Below are 21,396 nucleotides of genomic sequence, written 5' to 3'. Positions count from 1 at the left end.
AAAAAAAAAAAAGATTAGTATGGTATGATGGCAGATAGAGGTTAACATGGGATTAAGGAGGGAGATCATTGTCAGGATGCGTGGCCGGCCAATGAGATCGCATGCAAGGGCATTCAATAGGGATGAGACTTTGCATTTCACGGTAGCGAGATGGTCATTTCGCCTTCCGTGTGACAGGGCACAAGCATCACGCAGCCTGATAACCTTCTTATTCCTTTGGGATTATTATCAATTTAGTTATTTAAAATTTAGTTTGTCTGTTGCCACGATCCACATGGGTTTTATATTTAAAGGATCCTAGAACAAATTACAATTGGGAAAAAGAACGCTAACTAGTCGTGGAGTTAGCGTGGTTCGCTTAGTCACAAATCAATGCCTTTGTGCATGAAAAGACCATTTGACCCCAATGAAATCGAAATCACAACCAAACCAATGCTTCTGTGCATATTTTCATTGGCTACCACATTGGTGCAGGGGTTACATGACCGATTAGCTTTCTCTTGCCTAAATTTTTTTTGAACAGATTGGCCCATACATATTCGATCATTGATTGACACCAATCTACCATTGCCATGTGGATATCCTCAAGCATTATTCAAAATTCAGCTACTTAGATAGTTGGAATCCAATGCTCACAGACCAAAGATTACCCTGAGCAAGAAATGTAAGTGAAATACGTTATGTCATTATTACTCATTACATTTAAAAGGTCCTTACAATGAAATTCCATTCTTACATGGTTTCTCCTCTCAACAAGATAGAGCCATAGAGGCAGCATTTTCGTTGTCTAAAGGACTAAAGGTTGACCTTCTCTTAAAAAAAAAAAAAAAAAATACATTTACTATTTCCCCCTTCAACTCACCCCTAAAAGTATTACAAAAATAGGGTTCGAGATCAGATGAGTCGAAATTGGTCGGAATTTGATCAAAATCAATTGGAGTGGGTCAGAATTGGTCGATCAATTGTGATTTTTTGATTTAAATCAGCCGATTGGACCAACCTAATTTAGAATTTTTAAAGTCCCTCCTTCCCTCTAAAAAAAAAAAGAATATATTTGTTGCATGGTCACATGACTCCTACGCCCTGACAGAAGATTACCACCCAGCCTCTCTTGAAATGAAAAATCCTATCTGTGTTGATACCTCTCAATGCCCCGTGTTGGTGCAGGTACTACACAACCAAGCAGTGGTCAGTTCTCCCAAAAAATTATCACCTCAATTTGTCTGCCCATCAATTTTCTTAATTCCCTCTAATAAAGGGAGGTAGAACCCACCCGACAGTGTGTTCGGACAGGGGGTTGGGTGATCATTTTCACATCTATTAGATGAAATTGAGGAAATTGACAGAAAGGAAAATTGAGGAGATAAAAATCCCCTCTCCCCCCTCAAAAATATATATATTTTTATATATGGTGAAGAGATTCCATTGATCTTTTGGAACCAGGCTAATAAGGGTACGGATGATTTCGTACAATAGGGACCGACATATTTTGATTGTTGACTTCCGAAAAACTTTCTTAAAGGAATAGTAGTGAAGTAGAGAAGAGAGAACCACGAACGCACGAAGGAACGTGTGAACGACGATTTTGACGGAATGACGAAAACACCCTTACCAACTCGTTTGTCTCTTATTAATACACATTCTATAATCTTGACAGTACCTGATCTTTATATAATAACCTTGTTGCCTTTCGGTTTGAAATCCCTTTCGACAACTCCGAGAGATTGGACAGAGAGGGCCATTGTCTTCGAAGAAGATGTTCCCTCAGCAATGGTCGTCTCCATGCAACAACCAATGCACCAGCAAATTCGCAGCTCTCACGCAGATCCCATGTATGATGTAACACATCCTTTTGTATCCTTTACCCCCTTGTTTCTTTCTCTGTTCGTGTTTCTCTTGTTCTTCCTCGTCTCCTCCTCCTCCTTATTCCTTTATTTCTTCGCCTAATTCTACCGTTTTTTCTGCATTTTAGTGAATTTCTTGACCTCTAATCGTTAACGTTTTGTCAAATACGTTGCCTTTTCTTTTCTATTAACTGTTTTGATACTTACAATGTCATTGACGAGTATCGATCTCTCTGAAAGATCTTATTTTGATTAAGCACATTTCCTTACCCAAGTACACAGAATTGGTATGTATTTAAGCTCGAAAGACTGATCTTATCCTGTATATGTGTATGCTAGCTGCTAAATCTTTATTATTTGAAGGCCATTTGATTACTCAATAGATTAATCAATTCTACTTTGAATTACAATCTTCTGCGGACATCCTTTTATTTATTACTAATCTTATCATTCATCAGGTGTGTTTCGTGAGTATCATGTTATTTTACATATGTATGTGTGCATACATGGTAGCTGTTAGGTTAACAATGGGTTTTGAGATTTATGATTTATTTGCTTGTTTTATTGTTAATTTAACCTACCTCCATATTCCACATGGCAGACCATTTGATTGGTTGGCCAACCTTGAAGGAGGTAAAATTGAAATGGTATCAGTAAAATTTTCTTTTTTTCTTTTTTAGAAAAATCACAAAATGGTGCTAATAGGACTATCAATTGGGTATAAGTTGTACGCTGCAGCCCATACAAGAAATTGAAAGGTCTAAAACATTGAGATGGGGGACTATGCGAAGGATTTCAGGTGGAACGGTTGTAGGATGCATCATAATTTGGTATTGTTGATAAACAAGTTAAATTTCATCATCCGGTAGAAGATAGAAAAGCCCCAAATATTAAGAAAAGACGGAATAGGAACCATAGTTCTAAAACTCGCCGAGATTTCGGAAAACTCGAGAATCTCGATCTGGTCGAGACGAGTTCTCTTACGAGACCCAAATCTGCATGGTTTCAGTAAACTCAACCAAAATTTCGACGAAATCTCGAAAATCTTGGATATCTCGACCTGCTTGAGAAGAAACTACTCTTGTTTCTTCTCGAACACTATGATGTGGCTATATGTCATGCAGACAGAAGCTAATGTACGTCAGTTCCATCAGACCATGAGTGGACTTGATCCAGCATGTCATAGTTCATATCAATAGACAATCACAAACACACAATATTGTATTGTTGGGACATGGAAGACTATGGTGTCTATGACATATGTATTGTTCACTGTACTTGGGTGTGTATTTAATATGCATTGTTCACTCATCACTGTACTTTGTAGTTTTTACTTTAAGTCCTTGACAATTTCTTAAATAATTATTCAATATTATGTGTATTCATCATTGCATCCATTATTGCATAATTTACTTGTTGTATTTGCCTATTATGTCTCATAGCACTCAAACAATGTTTATAGGCAAATATTACATAAGGATTCGGCATTTACTGCCAACCATGGGTGCAAATCCAAAGCACAAAAGTGGATGCTTTTTTTTTTCCCTCCACAAATTGAAGATTTAAATATGTTTATTAAGCCTAAAACAAGCTTCTCTTAAAGTTTTAGAGTCAACTATGGCCATTTGCCCACCGAAACATCAAACCGAAACACACAAAAAAAAGCACTATCTCGTCGAGATCTCGAAAATCTCAAGAATCTCGACCTGGTCGAGACACCTCCTCAAGATGAGTTTTTGAACCTTGATAGGAACAGCACATGGTAGAAAGAGCTAAACATGAAAGTAATCATTTCCTTTCCCAACTGAACCTGAAGGTAGAATATTGGAAAAGCACTGATTTGAACTTCCCTGACTAAATAGTCACCAAAAGAGTGACTCCTATAACAATCCTATAACAGTAAAAGCTCTCAAGGAAGGAAGCATATGTTATGTGTCACTTGTGAGCAGTACAAGCACCATGTATTTGTGTGTTATGTTGTGTTCTGCAGCTATTTCACCGCATGGTTCTCATAAAAAGGATACTTGATGTGCCAATAGTATGGGGTTTGCTGTTTTTTCGACATGCTCTTCACTTCGCCACACTTTTGTTTCTTTAAGAATTAAGGGAGTGCCCATTGCTGAGTATATGTGTCTGTCCTGACTAGCTATTCGTGGGTGGCTTGATTCTTTGTGAATTTCAGGCTGTTTAGTAATTGGGACACCTCTTGGATAAAGCATAGCCTGAAAATGAGACAAATCAGGCACATCTAACCAAAACATTTGTCAGTCTTACCATTAACCTTATTTAACCATCCAAATATTTGTATTAATTGGAGAACTGAGATTATCCTGTCATTTTGAATTTTGGTTACTCTGATGCAAGACGTTGTAAAAGTCTTAGTGATTGACTCCCTTGTACCAAGCTGTTACTGTTTATCCATCTTATATGTTTCATTACTGAACAGGAGTATCCCTTTTGAAATTGAGATATCTTCTACTCATGCATGATAAGCATTGAGATGTTACTGTTGAACCTGTGCTCCAACTAGATTCTCACACTAAAATATATATATATATATTTGTTATTTTTTCATTAGTTTTCCCCTTTTCCAGTTCAAATTGTCGTAAATTGCAGGTTCTTAGTTGGATCACTTAATAATCTGTAGTATGTTCTTCTAGGGAGAGTCTTTTGCAAGAAAGGTTGTGATGCTGATGGAGAGACATGGGAAGAATGTAAGTGTCATTCTACATTATTTCTGTGTTACTCAATTGTAATTTATATATATGAATAATTTTGGTTCAGTTACTTGATTGGATAATTTGTGTGAAGCACTTCTATTGGAACTTAGAATTAATAGGTACTCTTTACTGCATATGGATCTAGCAAGGATATGAAGATATTGAATGGTGGACACCAATATTTTGGAACAGTAAAAGTGGGGAAACCTGACTTTTTATTGGTCAAAAGTGATTTGACATACATAAAGAACTTAGTTCCCTCATTCTGGTCAAGACTTTATAATGGTTGAGATAAACAGAAGAAAAAAGGAAAGAAAAAGAAATTGTAACTGAACTTAAATATGCAAGTTTACCTAAGCAATGGGATAACGAACTTCAATACCAATATCAACATATTAGCTGCATCACATTCCTAGTCATATTAAATAGATTTAATATGGTTTTTCCTTATAGACTTACTATTTTACCGAGTAGAATTTCCTATGCATCTGAAATAAGTACCATTGTCTGATGTAGATCGAAGCATGAAGAGGACCCCCCCAAAAAAAAGTCACTGTTCACGTGAATATTACCACGAGGTACTGTTCATGCGAACAAATAATTTGGGGCTGATATGGACTGATGGCTTAGATGAGTTGATTTTAGGTGTTATTTTTATTATTAGACACTTAATTTTTAGTTTCCTAGTTGAGTTGTAATCCTAATTAGGAATCCTAGTTAGACTCGAATTAAGCCTATTAACCCATTTTTGGTCCAGTTTGATGGCCTGATTTGCTGTTGGCCTTCTTATTCTTTTGAACTACATCAGATGGCCGTATGAACGGTGATGCTCTGTGGATTAGAATACTAAGTAAAGGAAAGATAACACATCTATTGAATGAGTTTGCCTGAAATGAGGATATTGAGATGGCTGAATTGATGCAGCAAAGACTCTCAGTGGGGTAATGCAGGGCTGTACTGCGCCAAATTCTGGGTTTATTCAAACCCATGTTGAGTAACCTATGCCAGCCCATTCTGCCCATCGACCAGCTTTAATTGGAGGAAGATATTTTCCAGATTTTCCCCCCATATTCCCCAGGTTTGCTTGCTGGTTAAAAAGGAGATAACGATCTGATTGTGTGGGCCCCATGACCAGCTAGCTTGGAGATAATTGACAAGATGATGCAGGTGCACTACCTTGGAGCGATCCAAACCCGTTTGGGAACCTAGACGGAGATGAACTGGGTCCGATTTGGGTCTTTGGTGGGATTTTTTTTTTAAAATTTCTATTTCAGTTTTAGACTGTAATTGGGAAACTTCAATTTCGTTTTTATAAAGAAGCTTGTAACCCAATTCATTGGCAGATTTGAGATAATGAATTGAGTTTGTGTTTGTGAAGAGCCTGCGTGGCTAGGTGTGTGTGCAGACTTTTCCCCTCTCCCCTTCTTCCTATGTGATTTCTTCCCCTCCCCTGCAACTCTGAGACCCCTCTCAGGTTACCCCCCCTTCTTACCTTCCGGCCCTCCACCAATTTGGTATCAGAGCTGAAAGATATCCATCTCCTTCCTGCCCTCTCCCTATTCTACTTCCCTTTGTCTGAAAACTTTTAGGGTACTATTATTGCCCTTCCGTAACAGCATCTTCTCTCATCTTCCGCAATCCCTCAACCCTTCCTTCGGTTTTCACAGTAAACCCCATCCCTCCCGATCCCCTCAGCAACCACTCCTTCTATATTCCCATAAATATCTCCCTTCAGACTCCCTTTTGCATTCACCCCTGTCCAAACCTTATTTCCCCAGCATTATCAAACCCTAACCCATCCCTTTGAGTCCAACTGAAACCCCAACCCCCTTTGATTCCACAGACAAACCCCCACCGCCCTCTCTTTTACTCCAGTACTTGAATCGATTCCCTCCCCCTTCGCCCCAATGTTTCGCCAGAATTGGATAAAAAAAAAAACATGAGACAAAAGAAGAGAGGAAAAGCGAAGAGAAGAGAGCGAGAACCAGCCAAAAAAAAAAAAACCTGGTTTGAAGCTTCCCACCGTGAGTCCTCTTCCGTCGAAATCTTGAAGTCGAAGATCAACTCCTTGTCGAAGCTGAGACTTCCGCCCTTTTCTCTGTAGGATTTCCGCTGGTAGAAGAGTTCATCACGTCTTCGATCCACTAGCTCCTGCAATAAGTGTCCTTTTAACCTCACTTTCCCCATATTACCCCCTCCCCCCCCTAGTCGTACTTACTTATTACTCTTGCATTTTTTTCCAGAATTACCCCCAGCCTTTTCACGTATCACTTAACTTTTATTTTCTCTTATACCCCATAGTACCACCGCCCCTTTCCTTATAATTCTGTTTTGTTCTTCTTTCCTTTCTCGATTCTTCTTTTAATTCCCTTTTTTATCTTCCCATAATACCCTTTTGATGCCTCTTTATTCCACCTTGTCCTTATTTTAGCCTCATTTTCTAGTTTGCCCTCCATCTTTAATTTCTTATCCTTATTTCGTCCTTCCTTATTCTGCTGTCCCAATAGCCCTTAGAGATTCTATTTATTTACAACAGAGCCGACCCTGAGGCTACATCATGGAGGTTGATCAATACGATTTACTCCTCTCGATTAGAGATAATTTCTGTAAATTGCAAACAAAACTTCTTGATTTGAAGACAAATTGTCTGGAGCTTGCCAATAATAATAACTGCTTCTATTATTAGGTGTCAAGCATGATAGAATTTTCTTAAAGCAGATCAGAGGTGGCCAATGAACGTGAAGATCAAGCTAAAGTGAACGGTCCAATCGAGGTGGCAGTTGAATAATTGACCGATAGTGCAATTTCAGTTGTGAAATTCCACAATCATATTCCCATTGAAGAGATGCCGTTTGCTAACAATCATCAGAAGATTGTGACAGTTGATCATGAGACGTGTTGGATCACCGCCCCATCAAAACTGATGTTTGTGGATGCTGATCGAGTGGTGCTGATTCTCTTGTTTTACAAAATTTGAGGTTGAGTTTTTCTCAACACCAGGGGAATTGATGTAGGTGCACTACCCAAACCCGTTTGGGAACCTAGATGGAGATGAACTGGGTCCAATTTGGGTCTTTGGTCTAAGAGGATTAATAGTTAGTTTATTTATTTCCTTATTTATATTTACCTTAGGCTAGAGTTTCATTCCGTTTTTTATTTTAGAGTTTGATTCCATTTAGGTTGGGTTAAATAATTTAGAGATTTTTATTTCTATTTCAGTTTTAGACTTCAATTAGGAAACTTTAAGTTCATTTTTATAAATAAGCTTGTAACCCAATTCATTGGGCAGATTTGAGATACTTGATTGAGTTTGTGTTTGTGAAGAGCATGTGTTGCTATAAATGCTAGGTGTGTGCGCAAACTTCTTCCCTCCCCCCTTCTTCCTATGTGATTTCTTCCCCTCCCCTGCAACTCTGAGACCCCTCTCAGGTTACCCCCTTCTTCCCTACCGGCCGTCCACCACAAGATCTTGTGGGCCCCATGGCCAGCTATTGTTAAAGACCAATGCTATTCCTTGAAGGCTGTTAAAAGGATTAGTTTTTGTTTCTAATTAGGATATTATTCAGTTATTTGATGTAATTAGAGTTAGAGACAATTTAGGATTATTTTCTTTATTGTGGTAAAGACTAAAGAGGAGGTATCCACCCAGATTTGGTGGGCCCATGACAGCTTGCGTGGGGATTTAGATGTTTATTATTTTTGTTATTTCTAGATAAGGAATAGGGGTTTTATTGGGATTTTTGTTTTGAGATATTTCTAGAAGAACCTAGGATGTAATCGGTTGGATTTATAAATAAAGGAATGGGCTGATAACCAGCCAAGTCGTGTTTGAAAAAAAAAGTGTTCGGTTAAAACCGTTAACTGTGAGATACAGTTTAGAGGCTGCGAGGCCCAAGGGAGAGAGTGAGAGACTCAATCCAAATTATCCTTCTTCTATCCCCAATCAATTTCAGTGGGAGTTCTGCCTTGAAAGTTCCTGATCTGCTGAAGACCATTCGAAAGCCTGAATCAACCACTGGAATTGATGTTTGATTGTTACATGAAGGGCTGAGAATATCAGTACATCGATCCTACTGTAGTGTTGGTTCTTAGTTGAACTAACCTAATGTAAGGCTAGGTTGCAAACTACCCTAACCCCAAAGATTATCCTCAATAGCAGATCCAAACAGCCAGCAGAGAGATATCGATTAACAGTCCACCAAAAATAGAAATGAAACTAAAAGTAGAAGGTTGAAACTAGGGCTTAAACCAGCCAGCAAATTAGACCTCTCAACTAGATCGAGTGGAGCTCTCTAGGGAAGAATAAACTCTCCGAATATGGGCCTGACCAGAAGAATACTTGCAGTGAAGTCGCAGCTTGAAATTTCAGCAGAAAAAAACCCTAAATCAATCCCAGGAGAGAATTCCAGATCTGATAGATCTGTGTTCAGCAAGCCTTCAAAGGCTGGTCAAGTGCTGCTTGAATGGGGCAGGAACAGCCCTCCAATTCTCACTCCTATTGGTTGTAGGATGGCTGAGATCCGAGTCTTCGAATCTCCAACAGAAAATAGAAAATAGATGTAGCCGACAGATCTGGATAGCTTTTTCAGACCAACAATCGAACCAGTTCTGTTGTGTGACTCCTGGATCTCAAAACCTTGATTCAAACTCTAGAATACTCACTCGATAACTTGGTTGCAGGCTTTAGAATCAAAACAGAAATAAGAAGAATAGATATTGAGTAGGGAAGAAGAAGAAGGATAGAATGGCTATCTCAGCCTGGGCATCTCACCCTCACAGCCTATCTCAAGACAATCTGGTTGCTAAAAGCAATGTCCTTTATTTCTTCAAATCGTGGGCTCTCTTGAGCAATTACAACTATATTTATAGCCTCAATGGCTGAGCAAAAAAATATAAATCAAACTGAAACTAGGATTCAAAACTAAACTAGGAATCCCAATTAGGATTTCAACTTCAGCAAACAAAGTCTAAATAAAGACCAAGACCTAATCCCACAATTTATGCTGGTGTAGGGGGAATCCCTAGACCTACCCTACTGCTGGTGTAAGGATAAATCCCTACAACAGCAGCTGGTTTTGAACAGCTGAGATACATCATAACCTCTACATTAAGAATATTTGTATAAAAGATTGAAAGTAATGCTTTTTTGGGAACTAAGGGGTGGCATCATAGGCATCCAGACGATGAAAAGTTATTGTGATGGATGTACAGAATGAAGATCAGTGACTGCACCAATGAGTGGTATCGTATGGTGCAGCTGAAGACTCTAAAAAAATGAGTGAAGGGCAAACGTTGGATGAGGTAGCAAGGAAAGACCTGATGGCTTATGATATATGGCCCTAGATGATGCAGTTAGATCACACCTAAATAGGTTTATTTTAATGGAAATAAGCCTTACATTAGGTTATATATGTGTTAGGCCTCTAGTCCAATGGGTTTTCAATGTAATAGGTCACTTAATGGGACTTGAACTATGGGTATTAAAGCTGCATACGAGATTGCTTTATTCTGACTTAGTTTCTTATAACTGTTTTAGTTGGGATGGATTAGGATTCTATAAGTCCAACCCTATTTTATGTCTTCTTTATTATTTCACTTTCCTAGTCAATTTAGCTTATCTAATTAGTTAAGGATTAGGTAAAGCCTTTCCTTTTTAGTGTAGGGGTCTATTTTTGAGTCTTCTATATAAGTTTTTAAGGGAGGCCAATATTGTATACGAATTTGATAAACAGAGTTGCCGCTGACTTCGCCATTGAAGAACCCCTTGTGTGTGATCAAGGTTTAGGTTGGTGTTTGATCCAATCGAACCACCTTGCAGTATGAAGCCCGGGTGTTTAATTTCTGTTTGTTCTTGCTCTTCCATCTTTCTTTCCTTGCATCGATTCAGGCAAGTACTGATCTAATTAATTCCTGCAATTCATCTGCTAGTTCTGCAATTCTGGTTCTAGTTGAGATTCACATGCAAGATTTTTTTTGCATGAATTTCAGTTGAGAGAATCTGACCATCAGATCACTCTCGAATTTTGAACATTTGTTCTTTAACCCTCAAGAACTCGATCAGAATTCTGCCCAAATCAGACCTGCTGATCTGGACATATATCGACTTTTCCAATTCTGTCCTTGACTGGTATTCTTTCCATTATTAAGCTAACTCGGATTCTAATTACATGATCTGTTTTGATTACTGTTTTCTAACCAATATACAGAATCAATTGACAAGTGCACCCTAAATTCTGATCTCTGAATTCCATGGATAATTACTATTTTACCCTTATCCTATTGGTACTAGAATTACCCCCTATTTTCTGATTTAACCATTGGATTAAGTTCTAATTTTCAGCCACTGTTCTTTCCATTGTTGTTGAACTCGATTGGAGTTTGGAATCATTCTAACCATCTGATTTCATGCTGTGATTTTTCCCTAATCTGAGTTTTTATTTTTTTGAGAAAAGATTCTATTTTGGTACTGTTTTGATTATTCAATTACAGTACTACATTTCTAGATAGATTGAAAAGGTTGAAGAAGATTCATGTGTCCTGCCTAAATAGTTTCAATGAGGCTTTATCTTGGGTTTCTTTCCCCTTCTGTGTAATCCTGAACTCTTATCTTTGTCAAGGAGAGTGAACTCCAGTAGAAAGTTATACCCCAGCACCTATATGGATGGGCAGGGAATAGGAGTTGGTGCAGACATGAACTCTCCAAGATTTATTATTGGATGTGAGAACTTGGAAATAAGCTGTTCTAGTCTAGAATCTTTTTAGAAGTAATCATTTCATGTTTTGGACTGATTGCATTTTAATCCCTGGCAATTGACTATTTGTACATGGAAGTTGCAGCTAGTATCACACAGGATCTTTCAGGACAAGCCTAAGATCTTCTAGAGTCATTTTAAAGTTGATTATGTTGGGGGCTATTCATTTAGTCATCCCTTTGAATGCTTCTTGGGGTATTTAATTATGAGAGACTGGTCAGAGATCATTTCATTTTATTCAGTCCAGTTGGTGCAATCGCTTGTTGACTACAGCTTACCTCCAGGGTTTGTCAGTAAGTTTAACTCAGAAATTCATTCAATGGAAAATCTTGGCCGTTTGGGTAAGTTGGAGCCTCTAGATGATATTTTGGGGAAGGCAGCTCCATTAAAGTTGAGACTAAACACCCTTATTTGGGCTCCAAAATTCTCTTGGATCTCAGAGCCCAATGGTTAAGGGTGATTTGTCTCCAGTGTTTGGGTTCTTAGAATATGGTGGCTCCTGAAGTAAGCTCACTTCATCAAGGAAGCCAGGGATCTTTTATCTAACATGAACATCTTTTTCCCTTTGATGGGTAAGGTGGAAACGCTGGGTATGCATTGGTATATTATGTTTTGAGTCTTTGCCACCCCTGCCTCCTTAATTTCTCCAATAGTTCTATGCAGGTGGGGACCTAAACTTCTTGCAAGATAATGGTATGGATCTAGTAATGCTTCCAATGTATGGTATCTTTTTCAGCTTACCTGTATCAATGTGATGATGTGATGTCAACAAACAGCAATTCCATATTTTTCATGGTTTATTCTAGAAATTAACTTTCTTGCGTCCTGAGTGTACTATCTGTTCGTCTCTTATTTGTTTCATCAACAAAAACATTTAAATCATACAGTGTTACAAGCGTTACCATAAGACACGTTGGAAATATCTGAAAATTTAGTTTTGCAAATTGTAGTTATTGGCAATATATACTTTATAGCTTATAAAATTAAAGTTAAAAGCATGTTATCAATATATTGGATGGTTAGTCACCTTATATATGTGTCCTGTATTTTGTGAGCTGATGAGTTGTATTCCCATATTCATTCGACCATGGGTTATAAAACTCCTATTATAGGTCGCTGTGGGCCCACCAAAATGAAAGAGACTCAAAATTATGGGGTCAATGGCAACCTCTGAATTTTGGGAAAAGTTTAGCACTTGTTCTAGTGAATAATAAAATGTGGGGGCAAAACAACATTAACTTGAAAAGGGGGATGTATGTGGAATTTCAAAAGATGGAAGTAGACAAAATTGACTTGAGGGGATAAGGACTTGCTAGTAAATAATGGAAAAATAGGTATCTACCACGAAGATGCCCCTTTCTCAACCTCTCGACCGACGCAACTCACAGGATCATACTCCCTTGCGATGATTCCAGTTCATCACACAAGGCACTAACTACCTTGTAGAATTAAAGCTGGATTCATACCTTCCAACCCTATCAGTTCCAACTAATGCATGGCCCAACAGTTTCATACCAATTTGTGAACACATTTTTGAAACCAGATCTGGTGCAAGACAAGAACCAGACCTGAGTTTTGATATGGTTCTCTCAACAATAATAGCAAGGGCTGCTCTGTGGTTGAAGTCACTTAAGTCAGGCTCACACACACACAAAGTATTAGAGAGAGAGAGAGAGAGAGAGAGAGAGAGGGAAAAAAGAGATCAACGACCAGTAGGGACTGGTTGTGGGTAACGCTAGGCAAGGTTGGGGAGAGAAACAAAAGGAAAATAAAGAAAACAGTAACGGAAGGAAGACGGAGTGGTAGGAGAGGTTTACCTGTAGAGTGATCATACCAGGGAGAGGGAGGAGGGAACGACAGCCAACAAGCTGCCCATGCCACACAGGCACACTCAAAACGTAAACTCAATTCTATTCCATTCTACTCAATTGGTAGGATTACATTATAAATAAGATAAAACTCCTTAGTCCTAACTACTTTCTAAAACAAAGAACGATAAAACTCCTAACTACTTTCTAAAACAAAGATAGAACTCAACTAGGAAACTAACACTAAAGCAAGGGAACCAATCTTCTACCTTACCAATCCTATCTAGAACTTCCACATAAAAATATAACTAAAAGTACAAAGTAAAAAATTGGTTCAATGATGAACCAGGCCATTTCCTCTTCTCTTTCCGTCTAAGATCTGCTTTACATATCCCTTAGTTGTCTGTTACCCTTATTGACATTGGGAGATCTTATATGTGCTTTAAAATTTTGACTTGTAGTGTTTTATCAAGATTTTTCATACGTGCTGGTTTGTGGTTGCCCTGGCCCCTGGGTAGCACAAAATTTGGACTTTGATACTGTTTTGTGATCCTCCTTCTGGAATACTATTCTGTGGATTTGTCCTTTGTCATTGTTTCATGATATGCTAGAAAAAGGAAGCTTGATATGCTTTCATGGTTTATAAGTACTAGATACCTTTTCAGCTTGAGTTTGTTTTCCTAATGCCAGCAGAGGAGGTAATTAGAATACTGACCAATCTTGTGGTCTTGTTGTTCCTTCGCTCTTCTGTTTTCAGTTTTGTCTAATGTCTCATACAATTTTTGTCAGTTGAACATTTTATCTGACTAAAAGTGATTTTTTAAGAACTTAACATTCTCTAATGGTCGAAGCAAATATTGTAATATTTGTCTGTAAGGGACAGTGTTCTTATTTTTGTTTAGCTTATGTTTTAACATTCAATCATTTGCATGTTAAGGCTTGGCAGAGTGCAACGAGATATGCTATAAAGATCCAGTTTTAAAGGACCATCAGTGGAGTGCATATATTGATCGTTCGCCAGGAGCTGATAATTACTCAGTGGTTTATCTCTTAAACATATTTCTGTTCTTAGTATCTGCACCACACTGATTCATGTAAGGCTAAGATATAGTTCCATGGGCCTGCATTGACAGTCTTTGGTCTCTCATTGGGGGGAACTATTACATATGCTTAAGTTTTAATTCAACCAATTGCATGAATTCAAGATTATGTTTGATCATAGTGTTTTTTATTATATGACTGAAGGTTATTTTGTAATCAATAATTTAACAAACATCCACTCTTTCTTATGTTACCACCCAGTAGACAGATCATGTTGGTCACATTAGTCTCTCGCTTAATAGGAAATCTGATAATTCATTGTAGATTTCATGCATTGTTAAAGGGGGAGGGGGGGGGGGAGGGAGGATGAAGAAATCTGAGGAAAAGGAAAGCAAGATACAGAAGCAGATAAAAAAAAAAGAAGGGGTGGTGAAGATTAGAGTGAAAACTCTGAGGCACCCTGGGGTCAAAAGGTGGGGTGTAGTTGATTAGGCCTTTGGTGATGTGTGCTGCCAGAGAGCGGTTATCCTTTTGCTTCCATTCTTATAGCAGAAATAACTGTAGGTTCACACCTCTTCAATATCTCTCTATCGAAATGTGTTTCCCTCTCCAAATAGCGGGTCACTTAATTTCTTATTGACACCCCTCAAGGTGTCAAATAATTTGTAACCTTACTTTTTTGCCCTTTTAGTATGACACAATATTTTTGCCAATGAGGGTAATAGTGTCTTCTCACATGTGTACTAAAAAAATGTGCATGACAATGACACCTTTTGATAATGACATATTGATATGTCACTTCCAAATAATTTTTGAAAACCCTTTTATACCCCTATCTTAAAGAACTTTTGGGAATAAGACAAGGGACAATTAAAAGGTGTCAGGTTCTAAATATACCCATAGAGGTGTAATTCAGACACTCTCCTTTAAGTTATTTCTTGACAAAATGCAAAACATCAGGACACTCATAAATTCTTATAAAATGCTTAATATTCACAGCAGATCAAAATTTTTGCGTATATCTGCATACGCACATGCTCATGTACATAATGTAAAACTAAATTAGGTTAATTTAGTCCCAAGAAAACCCACAAATCCAAAATAGAAACAAGAGGCAGAATTAGAAAGTTTGTGAAATCAACCAAACCAGCCAAAGGAATTCTCCCAGCTTTGGATCGAATGATGCTTGTAAGGGTAGAAACACTGCTGAAAGTTTCAATTGATTCCGATGGTTGAGCTGGAAGATATGACAGCAACTCCCAAAATAGAAACTAATGCTCTGCAGGCCAAACTAGCCACCAGTTTGCGTTCTAACTTGGATCGAGTGTAGGATCTATGGAGAGAGGGCTCTGCTGCAAGTTTGGTGAAGTTCTGATAAGTAAAAGTGAAGTTATGAGGGTGGAATGAAAATAGAAGGTTTCAGCCTGTGAAATGGGGTGAAAGAGAAGATCGAGTGGAGGGAATGGAAGGGAGATGTTGTGTTTCAAAACCCACCAGGGTTGGTGAAGGATTGGGGGAGTTATGGAATTAGTAAGTTGCAGCCAAAGGGGTTGCAGAGGTACAGCAACAGCGATGGAACAATCAGCAGCAGCAACAACAGTGTTGGAGAGGTGTCTTCAACCTTTGAGTGATGATCTTCAGCAGCAGCAGCAACAGCACTCGACTGGTATTCTTGGCAGTGGAATGATCGCGGTAGCTCTCTGACTCGATGGAGAAGATGAAAATAGAAGGGTTGGGATAGGTGCATTTGGTTCTCTTGGCCAGGCTCCTTCAGCCCTTCAAGTCACAATCAAACTTAACAAAGGGAATCATATTTGCAATACACAATCTTTCATTCAACTGTAAAATCATGGGGAGGCTTCTAAAGCCTTTACAATATATAGAGGGCCATACTTGCACCTCAAGTAACAAAGAAATAGAAACTTAAGCCTACTTTCTAAATCTGAAAATAGAAACTAAACTGAGCTAAGGTTGCTTAATAGACAACCACAAAATATCTAAGAGAATAATGCTAAAATAAAAACTAAACTAAACCCCTAATTTTCCACACATAGACAAAATTGACCCTTCTAATAAGTCTTCACATGATCTGGTCTTGGGCCCCACAATATCTTCTAATAATATTCCACCAAGGCAAAATAAGGGGCTGTGACACTGTTCACATGAACAGTGAGCCGTATTTTGGCATTTAGGTTGCTTAATAGACAACCACAAAATATCTAAGAGAATAATGCTAAAATAAAAACTAAACTAAACTCCTAATTTCTCACACATAGACAAAATTGACCCTTCTAATAAGTCTTTACATGATCTGGTCTTGGGCCCCACAGTATCTTCTAATAATATTCCACCAAAGCAAATAAGGGGCTGTGACACTGTTCACATGAACAGTAACGTGAGTAGTGTTTTGGCATCTTTTTCTTCATGTTTTGTCCTACAACAGTACATGTGGTAGCATGGTTCAAAATCTCGCGATATATCGCCGATGTTTCGGTATATTTCAGATATCTCGACACTGCCGAGACGAGATGACCAAACGAAATGAAAAAAGTTCAAATTTCGGTATATTTCTTGAAATTTCGGTATATTTAATGAAATTTCTGTATATTTCGCGAAATTTCGTGAAATTTTGGTATATTACTTAAACAATGTGTATTTAACTATTTATACATCAGGGTCCGACTGTATACTGTCAATCAAGGGTGCAAACCCAAAACACCACTTTGAGTTAATTTTTTTGCAATATGAAGGTTTAAATGTGTTTATTTAGCTTAAATAAGGGTGTACATGAAGTATCAGGCTTTAATATGGCTAAAAACTCACCGAGATGGACTGTCGAAATATGGCAGAAAAAATACCATATTTCAGCGAAATTTCGGATATTTCGGAAATCTCGACCTGCCCGAAATGACGAGACGAGACGAGATCTTGAACTATGTGTGGTAGATATATATCTTAATGAAGAGGCATGATACTATGTGCCAGGAACTGTAGCCAATGCATCAGGTGGAAACCTCAAGGCATCCTCACTGTTTGTCGTTCTGGTTAAATGATAAAAAAAAGGACGTACCCAGTGCACAAGGCTCCCACCACTACGGGGTCTGGGGGGTTCATAATGTACGCAGCCTTACCCCTGCTTTCGCAAAGAGGATGTTTCCAGACTCGAACCTGTGACCACTTGGTCACAATGGAGCAACCTTTACCATTGCACCAAGGCCCACCCTCCATTATGGTTAAATGATCTTAGCTAAAAAAGGTCTAGGAAGTTTTTGGAAGAAAGGTAAATTAAAAGACAGATCCCTTGGGCTTGAGTCTGCAAGTTTTCGTTAGGAAGGTTTATTGGACACTTCTGATTGTGTATATCGTTTTTGGTTACAAATTTTTATCACTCTTTATGTCCCAGTTTGTGCGTAGTTTGTATGGAGTAAGTAGTTGTCTTGTTGGTGTGGTGTCTATGTGGCCTATTGGACATTCCTCGTTGCTGCTTCACTTACAAGATACATTAAGTGTCATATTGGATGTATTTCTTGTGGATAATGATGGTTAATCTATAGACATTTCTGGCATTATTATATAGTTGTTTAAAGTTTCAAGAGTGCTTGAAATAGAAGCATATGCACAGCTATTTTTTCATTGTAACTGTTTCACCTGTTCAACGATTATGATTTATTTTCTTCTTACAGGAATGCTTCCATGCTTGTGTATCTGGATGTGGTTACAAGGTCAGTATGTTGGAATTAGGGAACTTCCAATTGATTCACTTGTTTCACTGAGATATTCTTGCAGAAAGTCAGACTTTATGGAACATGATATGATTTGGCATGTTTAGAGAATAGTTCTGTTATATTGAACCTGTATCTGAGTTTCTCTAGCGTGTTTTGTGGGCACTTGAAGTGCTTGATATTTCTGGTGCTTTATATAATCCTATGATAATTATGAAAAACTGCTGATAATCATGATACTTCCACTGGAATCTGTTTTTCCTATTCAAGAAACTGTTAAGTGATCTTGGTTCTGCTTTCTATTTCATGGAGATATACTAATCGTAGGAAACAGAAGTTGATCTGCTTGTTCTTGTCTGTGTACAGAGATACACATTAGAGCATTATTATCCATATCCATACATATAAAAATGTACAAATTCAGATGGAGTACTTGCATGTTGGTGAACAGGAAATAGAGAACTGGATTTGGGATTTCACCATTGAGCATTGTCCCTTTTCTCAATGCAATAACTATGCAAGCATGACATAATTTCTATAGGGCAAAACTCGTAAGAGGAAAATGTTCTCCTGGATGGTATTTTCTAGATTCCCTAGCAATACAAATGCCCTTACTCTATTTGGGGAATGATATGTCCGATAACCATCCATCGGAGAGGGAACCCTATGATTTCACTATGTTTATGAGTGTCCTGTGAACACATCTCTACTCCCTATTGTTTATTAGTGTGTTCTCCTCATGCCAGCAATTGAAGTTTCAAAGTTTTCCAGGGACCACCCTCCAAAGAGGGGAAAAAATTCTTTTGCCATGTGGTGGGGGCCTATTGGACCAAAACATGGCACAGGAAAGGAGGGTGATATGGTGATCCATTTACCCTTTTGGGTTGCCACCTGAGTAGCTGCCAGATGATGTTGTGGACCTTGTCGTCATTGATCTGGACTTTCAAAATAATGAGTTGCTTTATATTATGGTAATCATAACAACTATTGGATATAATGCACCATTTCCAGAACATTGCCCCCCCACCCCCATAAAAAGGAAAGAAAAAGATAGCAATTGAAATTACTATATGCCTTCTTTGCAATCTGATCTCTGCAATTTTGGGATTTTTGTTACTTCTACATGAGGTCCATGATATTGACCATCTGAATCGAAGAGTTCCATATCTTTTTGGAGTTTAGACTAGTAGAATAATTCACTGTTTTGTTAGGTTAGATTTCTAAGTATATTTCTTTCCCTAAGATGTTCTAAAAGGTTTTGTTTTGAGCTTTGTGAAATAATTTTTCTGTTTACTGTCTTCAACAACTAAGTATTTTGTTTACTGCAGTTTGGTATACCATCGGGGAAAGTTGATCAAGTTCATCCAAACAGGCCACCCAAGCCCTGCATGGTGAAAAAACCACCACCACCTCCACCTCCTCCTACAGAACCCATTGCTACTGAGGACATGCCTTCAACGTCTGCATAGAAAGAGAATACATTAAATGATACATATGTTTCCTGTTGACTTAATCTTTTTAAATAGGTTGCAGGAATCTTCGACTTACTGATTGCCAATCAAGCTTGGCTCAGTTGACTTTTGTAGGTCCTTTGTGAACTTTTACCCAAAAGAAAAATACACTCATAACCTCCCTCCTGCCTCTGCTTCTGCTCTGTTCATGGAGCCGTCAGTGACCTAACATTTGGGTTTGGTTGTACTTTTGGTGCTGTCCTTGTATTACTGAACTGTAACTTAAGCCTTCTCTGCATCTTGTTGATGATGATGCATTTAGGCTCATCTATGTATGAATGATATGTTGAAATATTAAATAGTGGTTCTTAAATTTGTAACTGGATGTTGTATTAGAGAAGGCTGTCTTGATGATCCACCTTGTTGGGCCACATGGCAGGATGATGTGGCAATTCTCATTATTGGATAGATAAGGCATGATCTGGATTGGCCGTGTGTCGTATTTCAGAGCCAAAATCAATCATATACTTCCCCCAATGTATTGGCATGCACCCCTCCATAGTCCATGTCTTGGTAGTCTTGGATTTTCGAAGCCTTATTGTGATATTTTTCCAATTTCGATTGGACTGAAACTTGACATATGAATAGGGGACCTCAGCCCTCAGGGTCTACATGTGTTCATAAAATCCCCCCCCCCCCCCCCCCCCCCCAACAAAATCCAAATGACATTTTTGGGGTGACAAGATAAGCTGTAGTTCATTAGATAATGTTTGTCCATTATGTTTTCATGACCAATTTTATTATTGATTTTCTCCATCTTGGATCAAATCCTTGATTCCTAAAACTAAATGTGAAGAAACTCATCTGTGTCAGTCATTCATGAATGCTGAATTGCTGTTTGTGATGAACCTTCTTACTGTAACCACTGATCATGTGTGTAAACTATAAAACCAACTCTGTTACATGCTTTTTCCTTTCCTTTCACAAGAAGAAAGGCAAAGGAAATTTACATTAATGCTGCCAGAAGTGCATTCAGAAAAGCATCACAAGTACAGGTTTTGTAAGTAGATTTCAGTCAGTACTGAGTCCTCTATGCTAACATCCAATCTGAATTTTAAATGATGCTTTTGGTATGCATTCTTAGAATGTAACCGATCAATATATATACACTTGTAGAAACAAGCATTCACTTCGTACCTCTTTAACTTTCTACATAATATGTTCTGATTTTCTAAAAGAAATTGAAATACTTGTTTTTCAATACTTATTTACCTTTGGTGGGTTTGTGATGGTAATCGTGTGAGTAGCGATTACTCATATAAATTCTACTATCTTAAGAATTATTGTAAATAATTCATTTCAAACCCATACATATCAACATATGTAAATAGGGGAATAAAACATTTATCTGAATAGAGAGTCACGAATCTGAAAAACCATAAAAAAAACTTGAGGAATCGGTGGGGCTGAATAGTGCCAAATAGACACTCTTTTAAAGACTGTAGATGTTCCTTATGGTGCAAATTGGGTTCTTGCGAATCAATTTCCAAGATAAAAGAATTCCTCAAACATAAAGCTGTCTAATAGTGATATATTTCATTTACTAGGCCGCTAAGGGAATGGAGAGTTGTGCTAAATTGGATATAAACAATAGAGAGAGAGAGAGTGAAATCCCACCCCTGTTCGTGCTCCTATGCACGTTGTGATTGGCCCCCACACCAATGTAGGAGGCCGCATTGCCAGGCATAGAAGCCTCTATAAGTTTAAAGTGTGAAAGTTCGCTTTAAGTTTTTTGATCAAAAGAGAAAAGGGAGGATAAATTACTAAAACGATATTTTTATCCTTGTCGAATAAACTTTCATTGAATAATTATTAAGGCAAATATCATTGTGGAAGGAAAAGTCATTTACAATTGTGACACCAATATTTTGTCATATTTTTACAAGGGAAAATCTTATTGTAATTAAAATTGGTGAAATTACAACTATATTTTTTGAGGAAACCATGAATGGGAGCTCAACAATTGGAGTCATTTTCAAATGAATGTGGATCATCTAC

At 38.0% G+C, this 21,396-nt stretch overlaps 1 protein-coding gene across 2 annotated transcripts; it reads left to right on the top strand.

The window, feature by feature from the left end:
* The first annotated feature begins 1,673 nt into the window (after positions 1-1,673).
* LOC122639744 lies at positions 1,674-19,707 on the top strand. 2 transcript variants are annotated; one of them, XM_043832674.1, is made up of 5 exons: positions 1,674-1,832; positions 4,505-4,558; positions 14,062-14,165; positions 17,849-17,887; positions 19,216-19,707. In XM_043832674.1, exons 1-5 carry the CDS (start codon positions 1,757-1,759, stop codon positions 19,354-19,356), a joined length of 414 nt encoding a protein of 137 aa, XP_043688609.1. In that variant the 5' UTR covers positions 1,674-1,756; the 3' UTR covers positions 19,357-19,707. The 2 variants fall into 2 exon arrangements, with proteins under 2 accessions (XP_043688609.1, XP_043688610.1); XM_043832675.1 differs by lacking the exon at positions 17,849-17,887.
* Positions 19,708-21,396: the final 1,689 nt, after the last annotated feature.

Source organism: Telopea speciosissima, chromosome 9 (assembly GCF_018873765.1).
Source record: "Telopea speciosissima isolate NSW1024214 ecotype Mountain lineage chromosome 9, Tspe_v1, whole genome shotgun sequence".
Classification (NCBI taxonomy): Eukaryota; Viridiplantae; Streptophyta; class Magnoliopsida; order Proteales; family Proteaceae; genus Telopea; species Telopea speciosissima.
This window is presented reverse-complemented; position numbering and strand designations above follow the sequence as displayed.

Excerpts from the sequence above, each read along its gene's own strand:
- LOC122639744 (XM_043832674.1), top strand. The coding sequence starts at position 1,757 with ATGTTCCCTCAGCAATGGTCGTCTCCATGCAACAACCAATGCACCAGC. Across the intron at positions 14,166-17,848 it reads GAGCTGATAATTACTCAGTG|GAATGCTTCCATGCTTGTGT; the intron begins GTTTATCTCTTA and ends TTCTTCTTACAG. Across the intron at positions 17,888-19,215 it reads TATCTGGATGTGGTTACAAG|TTTGGTATACCATCGGGGAA; the intron begins GTCAGTATGTTG and ends TGTTTACTGCAG.